This window comes from Capricornis sumatraensis, chromosome 2 (assembly GCF_032405125.1).
Source record: "Capricornis sumatraensis isolate serow.1 chromosome 2, serow.2, whole genome shotgun sequence".
In the NCBI taxonomy this organism is placed as follows: Eukaryota; Metazoa; Chordata; class Mammalia; order Artiodactyla; family Bovidae; genus Capricornis; species Capricornis sumatraensis.
The window spans coordinates 121631585-121645722 of record NC_091070.1 but is presented as its reverse complement, the minus strand read 5'-3'; the positions used below and the strand labels follow the sequence as shown (position 1 = coordinate 121645722).

General features: G+C 45.8%; 1 protein-coding gene across 2 annotated transcripts; it reads left to right on the top strand.

The window, feature by feature from the left end:
• Nucleotides 1–4535: 4535 nt before the first annotated feature.
• On the top strand, nucleotides 4536–11594 carry C2H1orf54 (chromosome 2 C1orf54 homolog). 2 transcript variants are annotated; one of them, XM_068966285.1, is made up of 6 exons: nucleotides 4536–4589; nucleotides 5793–5876; nucleotides 6528–6586; nucleotides 7006–7113; nucleotides 10818–10919; nucleotides 11567–11594. In XM_068966285.1, the coding sequence occupies exons 1-5, from the start codon at nucleotides 4544–4546 to the stop codon at nucleotides 10914–10916; spliced, it is 396 nt and encodes a 131-aa protein (XP_068822386.1). In that variant the 5' UTR covers nucleotides 4536–4543; the 3' UTR covers nucleotides 10917–10919; nucleotides 11567–11594. The 2 variants fall into 2 exon arrangements, with proteins under 2 accessions (XP_068822386.1, XP_068822387.1); XM_068966286.1 differs by having other exon boundaries at nucleotides 10821–10919; nucleotides 11567–11579.
• The last annotated feature ends 2544 nt before the right edge of the window (nucleotides 11595–14138 follow it).

Here is a 14138-nt window from a genome sequence, read left to right as displayed (position 1 = left end):
TTCCTCTACGGAAGCCGAGGAGGGAACAAACCCCTTTGCAGTCTCATGGCCACCTCCCATCTAATCCCCACCCCCTGGAGGCCAATGGAGGGAGAATCCGTGGGGGCGGAGCTGCCGAGGTGGGGCGTGGCTTCACAACCTGCTGGGAGTTGTAGTCCAGCTTTCCTTGCGCTGGACCTCGGACCTGGGAGTGGCTCCTGCCGGTTAAAGCAGTGGGCTGGGCCCTGCCCAGGTTCCTTGGTTCGGTTCGGTTCAGCTTTGGTCGCTGTTTCCTTTCGTTATTTTATGGGGCAGGGTGGTAGCAACCCTACCTTTTCTTGAAGAGCTGCAGAGGGGGAAGATCCTGTTAGAAACTAAAGAACAAATACAAAGAAATCACAGGATAGAGGGTGCCGGGAGATAGGGACGGGTATTGTTCTTACTTGAATGAGAGGAAATGAACTGGAGATACTGCCCAAGAAATGAAGGTTACACTTAAAAGTAGGTGTGCTTTCAACAGGCTAGTGTAGGAAAAATACAATACGGTGTCACTAATGAAGCTTTCATCTGTTATGACAAGCGAATAAGAAAGAAAGAAAAGGAGCCTGGATAGCAATGTTAGGTAGGTTAGAGGGGATTTTGAGTTAGAATTGGGAGTTAAAGCTGTTTGTAAAAAGCAATTATAGCTGTGGAGTTGAAGGAAAACTATCCCCCTCCCCCCACACCACCAAAGTTACTCAGTTCCCTTTATGTCATACTTCCTCTATTTATTTTCTGAAAATGAATATCAGTGGTGTCTTTTCCTCAGACTGGGGGAAGGGAAGGCACAAGGGATGCATTTTAGAGTGAAAGAAAGTTAAAATGTAAGAGGGTACTGTACTTCATTTGGATGGGGGTAGGAGTAGTCCTTAGGAAGGATATTTTGGCAAAAGAGTGCCAGGATGGGAAGGTGAGGAAAACCGGAACATTGCTTTTGAGAAAGTTATCAAAGTACGCCCAAACACTATAAAAATTGTTCAAAGAGCGCCAGGCTTCCTTTCCTTCTGGAAATGATTTATGGCAATGCATAGATGTATATCCACCTAAGAGTTTTACATTTTTTCTGGAAGATTCTGGAAAGCAGCTGAAGGAGTAGATTATATAGAATTATATGAGAACATCCTGGTTGGTGCTCAAGACTCTATATTGTTTTGCTTCTGAGCATAGCAATCCAGAAGAGATGTGGAGAAGACATCATCTCTCCTCTGAGCTGTTATCACAGCATCTTCTGACGTAGGAACAGGCGTCAAACCTATCTTGTTCATTAGTGTTTCCACGGAGACTTGCATAGTGCCTGGCTCGTAGTAGATGTTGAATAGATGTTTATTAACTCTCTTAAATGGTCACTAGACCATTGTTTATTTGTTCATTAACTGCCTTTATTGTTTATTTGTTTATTATTTGTTTATTAACTCCCTTAAATGGTCACTAGAACAAATGGTCACTAGACCATTCAGGTATGACCTAAATCAAATCTCTTATGATTATACACTGGAAGTGAGAAATAGATTTAAGGGACTAGATCTGATAGATAGAGTGCCTGATGAACTATGGACAGAGGTTTATGACATTGTACAGGGGACAGGGATCAAGACCATCCCCATGGAAAAGAAATGCAAAAAAGCAAAATGGCTGTCTAGGGAGGCCTTACAAATAGCTGTGAAAAGAAGAGAAGCGAAAAGCAAAGGAGAAAAGGAAAAATGTAAACATCTGAATGCAGAGTTCCAAAGAATAGCAAGAAGAGATAAGAAAGGCTTCCTCAGCGATCAATGCAAAGAAATAGAAGAAAACAACAGAATGGGAAAAACAAGAGATCTCTTCAAGAAAATTAGAGATACCAAGGGAACATTTCATACAAAGATGGCCTCCATAAAGGACAGAAATGGTATGGACCTAACAGAAGCAAAAGATATTAAGAAGAGGTGGCAAGAATAGACAGAAGAACTGTACAAAAAAAGATCTTCACAATCAAGATAATCACGATGGTGTGATCACTCACCTAGAGCCAGACATCCTGGAATGTGAAGTCAAGTGGGCCTTAGGAAGCATCACTACGAACAAAGCTAGCGGAGGTGACGGAATTCCAGTTGAGCTATTTCAAATCCTGAAAGATGATGCTGTGAAAGTGCTGCACTCAACATGCCAGCAAATTTGGAAAACTCAGCAGTGGCCACAGAACTAGAAAAGGTCAGTTTTCATTTCAATCCCAAAGAAAGGCAATACAAAAGAATGCTCAGACTACCACACAGTTGCACTCATCTCACATGCTAGTAAATGCTCAAAATTCTCCAAGACAGGCTTCAGCAATACATGAACCACGAACTTCCAGATGTTCAAGCTGGATTTAGAAAAGGCAGAGGAACCAGAGATCAAATTGCCAACATCCGCTGGATCATCGAAAAAGCAAGAGAGTTCCAGAAAAACATCTATTTCTGCTTTATTGGCTATGCCAAAGCCTTTGACTGTGTGGACCACAATAAACTGTAGAAAATTCTAAAAGAGATGGGAATACCAGACCACCTGACCTGACTCTTGAGAAACCTGAATGCAGGTTAGGAAGCAACAGTTAGAACTGAACATGGAACAATAAACTGGTTCCACATAGGAAAAGGAGTACTTCAAGGCTGTATATTGTCACCCTGCTTATTTAACTTCTATGCAGGGTACATCATGAGAAATGCTGGGCTGGAAGAAACACAAGCTGGAATCAAGATTGCAGGGAGAAATATCAATAACCTCAGATATGCAGATGACACCAACCTTATGGCAGAAAGTAAAGAGGAGCTAAAAAGCCTCTTGATGAAAGTGAAAGAGGAGAGTGAAAAAGTTGGCTTAAAGCTCAACATTCAGAAAACGAAGATTATGGCATCTGGTCCCATCACTTTAGGGGAAATAGAAGGGGAAACAGTGGAAACAGTGTCAGACTTTATTTTGGGGGGCTCCAAAATGACTGCAGATGGTGACTGCAGCCATGAAATTAAAAGACGCTTACTCCTTGGAAGAAAAGTTACGATTAACCTAGATAGCATATTCAAAAGCAGAGATATTACTTTGCCAACAAAGGTCTGTCTAGTCAAGGCTATGGTTTTTCCAGTGGTCATGTATGGATGCAAGAGTTGGACTGTGAAGAAAGCTGAGCACCAAAGAATTGATGCTTTTGAACTGTGGTGTTGGAGAAGACTCTTGAGAGTCCCTTGGACTGCAAGGAGATCCAACCAGTCCATTCTGAAGGAGATCAGCCCTGGGATTTCTTTGGAAGGAATGATGCTAAAGCTGAAACTCCAGTACTTTGGCTACCTCATGCAAAGAGTTGACTCATTGGAAAAGACTCTGATGCTGGGAGGGATTGGGGGCAGGAGAAGAAGGGGACAACAGAGGATGAGATGGCTGGATGGCATCACTGACTCGATGGACATGAGTTTGAGTGAACTCTGGGAGTTGGTGATGGACAGGGAGGCCTGGCGTGCTGCGATTCATGGGGCCGCAAAGAGTTGGACATGACTGAGCGACTGAACTGAACTGAACTCCCTTTAAAAAAATTTTTTTTTCTTATTTCCTTGCCTCTGAAACCTAAATTGCCTGTCAGACTAGGCCTAGCACACTGTGCCCAGCAATATGTCACTAAATGTTTCTACACTGAATGGAATGAAAATGGGAAGTATAAAAGCAGAGAGAAGGATAAGGTGAACTCCACTCCGGTAGGCTAGGAGGAAGGGAACACACCAAATGACTGAAAGGGGAGAAGAGGTGTGGCATATACCACAGAGAAAGAGTACCTGCTTCCTTCCTTCTCCCATCCTGTGTGCAGAAACTTGAGAAAGAGGTGAGTTGAGGTCAGTACTTAGCAGAGAGGAAGGAACTAGTCTTGACTGAAAGTTTCTGTTGTTTTTTTTTAAATCAGAATCGATGCAGCAGGTGCTTGTAGAGTCGGATGGTGATGCTGACACTGCTCCCATACTTCGTAGTCTGAGATAAACAGAGGGAGGGGACTGTTCTCACTCTAGAAAAAAATGCTTATCCCTTCCACAGAATGTTTTGACTGTGAAGAAAGAGACTGTGATGAAGTCTCAGGGAGAAGGGCAGTTCCGGAGAGGATAGTCAGGGACAGTGAGAGGGAGAGTGAGCTTTTTGTGAGGACTGGGAACAAGGAAGGAAAGTAGGGGAGAGGGGAAACTTCACGGTAAGCTGGGTTTTTTGTTGTTGTTTGGTTTGGCTTTTGGTTTGTGTGTTTTGTTTCAGAAAGTGGCAGCAGGTGGCCTGATTGGATCTGGTCTAGGGCCAGGGAGTCTCAGTGAACATGTTCCCATCAAAATTCACTCTGTCTCTCTAATCTGGGCCGCTGTGACTGAGGACTGCACCGGTAGTAGCTGATGGCCTAGCCAGGCAGCAAGTGGGCGGGAATTCCCCCCATGGGAGAAGAGTTGCTGCAGCTCCTTCGCTGCTTTGGAGGAGGGCAGAAGGCGGGGTAAGTTTGGTGGGAAACGCTGTAACTTCCTTTTTACAAGGCACTAGAGCAGAATCCAGAATGGATGTCCTCTTTGTAGCCATTCTTGCTGTGCCACTCATCCTGGGTAAGTCCATGTCTCTCCCTGGGCTTTTGAGCCAGGTCTTCTAATCATAAATGGGGAGAAACCATAAATGGTGGGAGAAAAGCAAATGAGAGGGCAGGAGGTGCAGTTCAGTAAGGAGGGACAACACTCTCCCATCGGTTGGATGTCAGGGGCAGAGGGAGGACCTGGAAATTAGAGACAGGAAATGGGGAGGAGAGCAGAGTCCTGTCAAAGAAGAGGCAGCTGGTGCGGATGGAGCCCCAGACATGGGGAGGTTCTAACAAGAGTGAACTCAGCTCGCCATCATCACAGACTTGAGTGAGATGAGAGGACTGAAGTGAGAGTGGACTGAGGCGGACTCCTTGAAGGTGGAGCAGTCTGAAACTATCGAGGGAAGTCAGGGTATCTTCTCTACCAGGGAACTGGAGAAAAAGCCTTGAATTAGTAAAGACCCGGAGGGGTGACCTTTAGAATACTGAGTACTGGCTGCCTTCTGTGACAGCGTCCCAGAAGTAGCTTGGCTTCTTCCCTCCTTTGTTCCCTGTCTTCCAGGTGCTCTCATTGTTTCCTTTTCCTCCAGACTGTTGTGTCACTGCTTGGGGTTAAGAGAGCGCATTCAAGGAGTTTAGAAAACTAGCAGGAGGCCTAGAATTCCTGACTCAGTCCTGTCAAAGCCACATATTTTTAATCCTGGGAAGGAAGAAAAACTAATGCAGATGGATCATTTAGTCCGTCTGACTCATCTGAAGAAAGTGGGTGTTAACTGTGTTTTTCAGAGATATCCTGCTAGTTAGCATTGCAACGAGAACTAACGCCCAAGTCCAAAAGCCTAAGGCCGTGTGCATTAGTTAATTTTGAGGGACACTGGTAAGAGATCTCTCACAAATACAGTAGGTCTGCAGCATAATACTGAGGAGTAGATTTGGAGGTCTTAATTTCTGGTGTCTCTCTGCTTCCTACGTTTTTAAGGCTTCGTTTGGGTTCCAGTATGTGAAGGGACCCATTTTCAGTTCTGGGGATTCCCGGATTGAAAGGGCACAGAGTAATGGGCCTTGTCAGCATTAAAGAGCCCAGAAGACTGAGAAGGGTTTAGAGGCACAGAGGCAGGGAGATAAGAGAGGGGAGGCAGAAACAAAGAATACTGATAGAGCTGAGGTCAACCTCTGGTGTCCTTGTGTTGCTAAAGCTTTCCAGATGCCCCTTGACCTCTAGTCCTTATCCTAGGACAAGAATATGAGGATGGAGAAGAACTGGAGGAGGATGACTATTATCAGGTGATCTATTATTACACAATCACCCCCAACTATGGTGAGTACATATAAGGTTCTGATCCTTCACAGGCTGGAGAGAGGTTTGGGAGCAACTCAGTTCTGAGACTCTGACTTTTCCTTTTGCAATGGCATAACTAGATCAGAGAGAAATTTGGCTCTGAGCAAAAGCCATCCAACTCATGATGTTATTTCTCAGACTAGTGATCCTTTAGAAACTGGTTGAAATAATTTGAAAAATTTCAAATCTGCATGATTTTGGATATCAGGTTGAAAATATAAATGCATACACATTCACAAACATTTTTAACATTAGAGTTTGTTGTGTGCAAGTGCTGAGTTGCTCAGTCCTGTCTGACTCTTTTCGACCCCATGGACTTCAGCCCATCAGGCTCCTCTGTCCATGGAATTTTCCAGGCAAGAATACTAGACCTGGTTGCCATTTCCCACTCCAGGGTATCCTCCTGTCCCAGGGATGAACCCAAGTCTCCCGCATCCCCTGCATTGGCAGGCGGATTCTTTACCACTGTGCCATCTGGGAAGCCCTTAAAGTTTGTGGAATTATATTATATCAGTTAATTTTATAACTTGAGCAAACTGAAGTATTCTGAACAATTTCTTCCTCTTCTCTTTTCCGGATCTAGTGCTACCTTTCTGATTTGTAACTACTTATTTTTTTTCTCCTCCCCAGATGACTTTGGTGTGAACTTCACTGTTGATTACTCTATGTTCGAGTCAGAGAACACAGTGGTGAGTGACATCTACACGATCTTCTAGGAGGATCGGGATAGGTAGCAGTTAAAAAGAAACTAGACATTGTTGAAATGTGAATAATGAACAGGAATAAAAACTAGTTAGGTGAAGTGAAACTAGGTCGTGAATCTGAAACAAATTTGTTAGCCACAGCGGGGGATGAAGCCAGAATGCAGTAGGTTTGCTAAGACACTGAAAGGGAGGAACAGTCCTTAAGTTAAGGGAGTTGGTGAACAGGGTGGGTACATAATCCATGCAAACATGAAGTAGGAAAGATCCCTACTATGTGTAAGTCTTGGATGAGAGGTTGGAGGGGAGAAGAGGTTGTGAAGTAAAAAAGAAATCTAAATAGAGAATCTACGAGGATGTTGAACGGAGGCAATGATAACTCTGTTTCCTAATCCTACGGAGGGCAGAACAGGTTGGATGAGAAGGTGGAAGCATCAGAGACTACCATTAGTTATGAAACAGACCGCGCTGACCATCAGAAGCCTGTAACAGAGAAACCAGTGACAATGGAACCAGTGAGTGGACTGGGGTTAAGGGGGGAGGGAGACAGACATCCCTTACCCTGGATGGATCCCCAGACTGGTGATGTGGAGCAGAGGGAAGCTTTGGTGGATGGGGGAACCAAATAACTAGCACTACAACGCAGGTATTCATCTCAGATTGGCCATCATTTCTTTCACTGAGATTTAATGCTAACCTTAAATACAGAACACAGGGAAGAAGAGTTGGTGCAGTTAAATTTCAGTTTAATAGTGTTTAATGTGTTTATATACAAATACAGAGTCTAGTGCTCTGTCATGTCCAACTCTTTTAGATTTCGTGGACTGTAGCCCGCCAGGCTCCTCTGTCCATGGAATTTTCCAGGCAAGAAATACTGGAGTGGGCTGCCATTTCCTTCTCCAGGGATCTTCCCGACCCAGGGATTGAACCCGTGTCTCTTGTGTCTCCTGCATTGGCAGGCAGATTCTTTACCACTTGGCCACCATGTTTTTGTAACCTATGCGTAAAGCTGCTAAGGATGTTGCTGCTAATGAAAAAGAAATCTATGTTATTGTCCTCAAAGTATTCATAAAACTCAAGTTTACACTTATGAAACATTTGGAACAAAATGAAAAGGTTTTTAACAGTGTTAAATTGCATACAAATTTGACAGCATACAACAAACAAGTGCTTTAGGCGGTAGAAGGAGAGAGATTAGTACAGGTTGAAGTTGTCTGCAAGACTCTCAGAAGATGACTGTGCTTGAGATACTTCTTTGAAGAATAGGTGAGCTTTTGATTGGCAGTAAGTTATAAAAGGTTGAAAGCAATTCGGAAGATTAGTTCTTCCAAGAGTGAAAGAGCTGCACAGACAAGGAGGATAGAACAAGAAGGGTATATTTAGTGGTTGAGGTTGATTGAAGGAGATGGTATATGAAAAGGAACAATAGGAAATTAACAAATAAAATGTTCAAGGCTACACGTATTTGCTTGGTAATTTCACATATGGGAACACAGGGCCAAATTACAGAGTTTGAAGTGTCAAGGTAAATTTCAGATTTATAAACAATAGGGGGCCTAGTATGTTCTCCCATGTGCTAAATGCACAATGAAAGTGGTATTTTTGAAAAATGCTTTATCTGGTCGTATGAAGGATGCAATGGACTGGAGCGAAATTAATGAGATTTGCATCCATTAAAGGTCTGGATGAGGGAAGTGAGATTATGTTTGTTTGTTTATTTATTTATTCTTGGCTGTGCTGAGTCTTCATTGCTGCCAGGGCTTCTCCTTCCGTGGCTTCCCTTGTTGCGGAGCACAGGCTCTAGGGCAAGCAGGCTTCAGTAGTTGCAGCTCCTGGGCTCCTGAGCACAGGCTCAGTTGTTGTGGCCCACGGGCTTAGTTGCTCCAAGGCATGTGGGATCTTCCTGGATCAGGGATCGAACCCATGTCTCCTGCATTGACAGGTGGATTCTTTGCCACTGAGCCATCAGGAAAGCCCCAGAAGTGGCATTTTTAATGGAGCAGAGAAAAATAAACACTGAAGAAAATGCCTTGCTTTGGTGATAATTTCACATGAGCAATAAATAAGAGGAGAGTTAAAATAACTTGAGTTTAAAAAATAACTTTAAGTTTTAAATATGGGCATCTGGGAAAATGGTTGACTGAAATGGGAACTGTGATTAGAGATCATAGTGATCAGAGTGATTTAGGGGGGAAGTTATAAATTTGGTATTGGCCAAGTTGAATTTACGGTCACAGCCTATGAGGCTGCTGCTACGTCGCTTCAGCCATGGCCAACTCTGTGCGACCCCATAGATGGCAGCCCACCAGGCTCCCCTGTCCCTGGGATTCTCCAGGCAAGAGCATTGGAGTGGGTTGCCATTTCCTTCTCCAATGCATGAAAGTGAAAAGTGAAGGTGAAGTCGCTCAGTCGTGTTCGACTCTTAGCTACTCCATGGACAGCAGCCTACCAGGCTTCTCTGTCCATAGGATTCTCCAGGCAAGAGTACTGGAGTGAGTGCCATTGCCTTCTCTGCACAGCCTATGAGGGTGTTCTAAAGGTAGCTGAATTAAGTCCGTGCTCCAGCTCTTAAGTGCAAAGTTATGAATGCAGACAAGCTCAGTAGATCCAGTATTTACAGAATACAGAAAGGCCGATGACTGTGCCTTTAGTTAGTAGGAGAGGAATCAACCAAGGAAAAGGAAACAAATTGATTGGAGAGGAAGGTAGATAGCCAAATTTGTATTATATAAGAGAAAGTTTAATATAATCAGTCAAAAGCTACCAATAAGCCAAGGAGAAGGAGGTCATCGATAACCACAGAGAAAGCAGTTTCAACTGAGTGGTTGTACCAAAAACTACTTTCTGTGGCATTAGAGAGGAAATATATTGTGAGGAAGTGGAGGGAGAGGATAGACCAACTAGATGAGAAATCTGGTAATGAAAAAAGAAGCAGAGGACTTCCTTGAAAGTCCAGCAGTTAAGACTCTATGCTTCCAATGCAGGGGCATGGGTTCAATCCATGGCTGGGGAACTAAGATCCCCCATGCCATGAGGTGCAGCCAAGGAGAGAAAGAGAGGAGCAACAGCTAGAAAGGGCCACAGAACCAAAGTGCAGTCTGAAGACAGTTGTACATAGATGGGAGGAATCGGTAGGAATGGAAAGCTGATGACCGACAAGGACAGATAAATATTTTAAAGTATATAGTAGGCTCCCTTTCGGAGAAGGAAATGGCAACCCACTTCAGTATTCTTGCTTGAAGAATCCTGTGGACAGAGGAGCCTGGTGGGCTGCCTGGGAAAATGGTTGCACAGAGTCGGACACGACTGAAGCGACTTAACATGCATGCATGCATTGGAGACAGAAATGGCAACCCACTCAAGTATTCTTGCAGGGAGAATCCCAGGGACGGAGGAACCTGGTGGGCTGCTGTCTATGGGGTTGCAGAGTTGGACACGACTGAAGCGACTTGGCAGCAGCAGGCTCCCTTTAGATTGTAAACTCTGTGAGGGTAGGACCGATGTCTTAATCATATTTATATCCCCCTATGCGGGCTTCCCCAGTGGCTCAACGGTAAAGAATCTGCCTGCAATGCAGGAGCCACAGGAGACCCAGGCTTGGGTCTCCCTGGGACAGGAAGATTCCCTGCAGAAGGGCACAGCAACCCATTCCAATATTCATGCCTGGAAAATCCCATGGACAGAAGAGCCTGGTGGGCTACAGTTCATAGGGTCTCAAAGTTAGACCCAGCTGAAGTGACTTAGCACACATGGCACCTGTGCCTGAACCTGGTGCCTCAGACAGTAAAGAATCTGCCTGCAATGCAGGAGACCCAGGTTCAATCCGTGGGTCAGGAAGATCCTATGGAGAAGGGAATGATTATCTACTTAAGTATTCTTAAAAATTCCAAGGAGCTTGGCAGGCTATAGTCGATGGGGTTGCACAGTCGGACACTACTGAGTGACTAATATGGCACCTAGCACAGCATCATGTGCATAGGTTAAGAAACAAAAAACATGTCACTGAATGGAGTCAGGCCTCCCTAGTATGGTCAGGAATGGCTGAAAGGCACAGGGGAAAGGACTTCTTATAGTGATGGGGAGGAGAGCTGGATCTTTCTCTAAGCTCAGAGGAAAGAAGACAGAGGTTGGCGTAAAGAGATGGTTATCTTTCCAGAGTGGGAGCTGGGTGGCGGGAAGGATGATACTAGCCTACTATGAGGGGATGTCTGTATTTTAGCAGAGTCCAGATCTGAACGACGCTGTATCCGGTCTGCAGAGTCCTGGTCCACTCCTTCTGTCCTGGGCCCTCGTTCAGGGGATGATGTATTTCCTGTAAAAGGTAAGAGTGCAGTCACTGGCCTTGGGGGAGTTTTGAAGTTTTACCAGTATCTCCAGCTAGTGTTCCCAGCCTGGTCAATTCTCAGCTGCTTAAAGGAAGAGGGATCACATTTAGAAAAAGCTTAGCCAACTTTAAGGAGGTTTAGGAGATGTTGAGGCAAAGGCCTTTGTAATAAGAGTCATTACTTTTTCTGAACTGGGATGATTTCAGGACCTCTTAGAGCAGAAGCAGGTGGAAGGGATAAGAAACTTCTCCATTTCCAGTCTGCCTTGAGGAATCAGAGCTGGTTTCAGCCTGGTCTGGTTTAAGGTTCTGCAGGTGCCAGAGGGCAAAATGGGAGGGGCCCTGCAACCTGACAGTTGAGAGGCTGAAGTTCAGAAGCAGGGGCAGGAATGGTTCCCTAATGTAGGGGAGAGACAGTGGAGGAAAGGAAGGAATTTAAGTTGGTAACCACAATAAGAGGCACGAAGAAGTTTAGCAGAAGGAAGGAAAGAAGGAGGGGGACACATCTAATAGATGTCATGAGGAAATCTAGCTCAAAATATAAAATCCGGGCAGTTTCCATAGAGGTGGGAGAACCTGGAAGGTTTCCTGAGTCCCCTGACCCTGATTTTCTGCAAACCACCTCCTCCCCACCTTTTTTTTAGGAGAAGGAAGACTCGTTGATGGGGATTTGGGAAGAAGAGAGTGGAAGATTAAATAAATAAATGAAGTAATCTGGTTACTCTCTACTCCTTTATGAGGGCCAGTTCTAAAGCCACAACACTGAAGAGAGCACCAGGATATGTGGGAAGGATGGATTAGAAACAAGAGTTTAATTCAGTTCAGCCGCTCAGTCATGTCCGACTCTTTGTGACCCCATGAATCACAGCATCCCAGGCCTCCCTGTCCATCATCAACTCCCGGAGTTCACCCAAACTTATGTGCATCGAGTCAGTGATGCCATCCAGCCATCTCATCCTCTGTTGTCCCCTTCTCCTCCTGCCCCCAATCCCTCCCAGCATCAGCATCTTTTCCAGTGAGTCAACTCTACACATGAGGAGTGAAGTATTGGAGTTTCAGCTTCAGCATCAGTCCTTCCAGTGAACACCCAGGACTGGTCTCCTTTAGGATGGACTGGTTGGATCTCCTTGCAGTCCAAGGGACTCTCAAGAGTCTTCTCCAACACCACACTTCAAAAGCATCAATTCTTTGGTGCTCAGCTTTCTTCACAGTCCAACTCTCACATCCATACATGACCAATGGAAAAACCATAGCCTTGACTAGACAGACCTTTGTTGGCAAAGTAATATCTCTGCTTTTGAATATGCTATCTAGGTTGGTCATAACTTTCCTTCCAAGGAGTAAGCGTCTTTTAATTTCATGGCTGCAGTCACCATCTGTGGAGTTAGGTGACAGCAGACTTAGAGGGAATTATTAGGACCGTGGGGAGGGGGGTGGAACTTAAATTTTGGGAAGAACAGAGAAAAGCACCCACAAACAGGTTTATTCACAGCCTATAATTCCCTCTAATTCTACCGTTTTACCTTAACATATACAGTATTGAAACAATATGCTTGGAGAAAGTTGCAGTAGAACCCTTTTATCCTTTTTATAAAATAAGCACGTTAAACAAACATAAACCATCAAAAGCTACTTAGAATAGATTTTAAAAATTCACACCCTCTTCTACTTACTCTCCCCACCCCTACCCCCCACCCCCGCCTCTATGTACCTTTTTCAGTTAGTAATTAGGGCATGCAAGGACAAACTTAAAATTTTTCCCCCCCTTTATCCTTGCGACCCTAATCAGAACTAGGCTGCCCCCTTGCGGTCTCTTCAATGTCATAGCTTTAATCAGCCCACAGTCCCTGAGTCCCTTCCCCTTCTCTTCACAGTGCTCTCAATACTGCAAGGGGAGTTCCCTGGTTGCTTAGTGGTTAGTACTCCGAGCTTTCACTGCTGTTGCCCGGGTTCAGCCCCTGGTTGGGGAACTGATATCCTGCAAGCCTCCCGGTGGTGCAGCAAAGCAAAAAAAAAAAAAAAAAACTGCAAGGGGCAGTGAATAGTAAACTCCGGAGTCTGCCACCCTCCTTTCTTCAAATCTCCTGAGGACCAATGAAGAAACTAAAGCTGAACAAAGGCATAATCTAGGAAATCAGAGACCTACCCGCCTCCCCATTCCTTGTGCTAAATAAAATAGAATTAAGGGTACAAGGCCTGAGGAACCCGGGTAGAAGTCAGGAACAACCCGGCTGGGCTTTGACCTCTAGACTGATGGCGGGCTGGCATCCGAGCTGGTAACGTGTGTGGCGGGTTATGTAAGGAAAGGGCTGGAGGAGCCGCCCCAGTGGGAGCCGGGGAGAGGACGCGGTGTTCTCGGCAGAAGTCCCCACCCTCCTCACCCAACAGGGCAGGAGGCACCCAACTTGTAGGATAAGGAGGAGGAGGGGAGAGTGAAACAGAGACCGGGGAGTCACGAGGGCTGGGCCACGGAGAGCGGAGGGGGGGAGGAGGCGGATACACAGTGGCACACGTCCATGTTCTCACACACGTTGCAGACGCAAGTCGCTGACGGGTTCCACGTGCTGCACTTGTGAGCGGAGGCGCTGAAAGAGGGGGGACAGGGGTCGGTTACCAAGGAAAAACCAAGAGTCCCACACGGCAAGGCTCACGCCTCAGATCACACTACTAGTCTGCACACTCCAACCGCGCGGCTTCGGCACACCACCATCCTATTTAAGGCCACGGGCTCCGCCCTTTTTCTCCCCTCCCTTCTTTTCCACTTTTTCCATCCTCCTCCTTTCCTCATCACCGGGTCCTCCTTGCTAGCCGCATGTAGGGGCGGAGCACAGAATACTTACCATCCAACCAATCGTCCCCCGACAGCCGCTTTATTGGCCGAACCCCTGTATGCTGTAGCAAATGGGATGTGAACTTCAATAACGAGAGTCACGTGTCACCGGGTACACAACCAATGAGGGTGCGAGGTCTGTGTAAGCAGGGGGAAGGCACGTGCGGAGCTGCACGTGTCCCGGAGGGGGAAGGGGCGGGACCCAGTGGGAGGGAGCCTGAGGTGGGTAGCCGAGACTCGAGAGTCTGAGTAGGAGCTGCAGACAGCCTGAACTGAACCGACTGACACAGGTGAGGAGACTCTGACGCCGGGGAGCGATCCGCGCGGGCGGATCAGACCCGGTGGGAGTGGGCCTAGGGACTCGTTGCAGATATTGGTATAGCAAG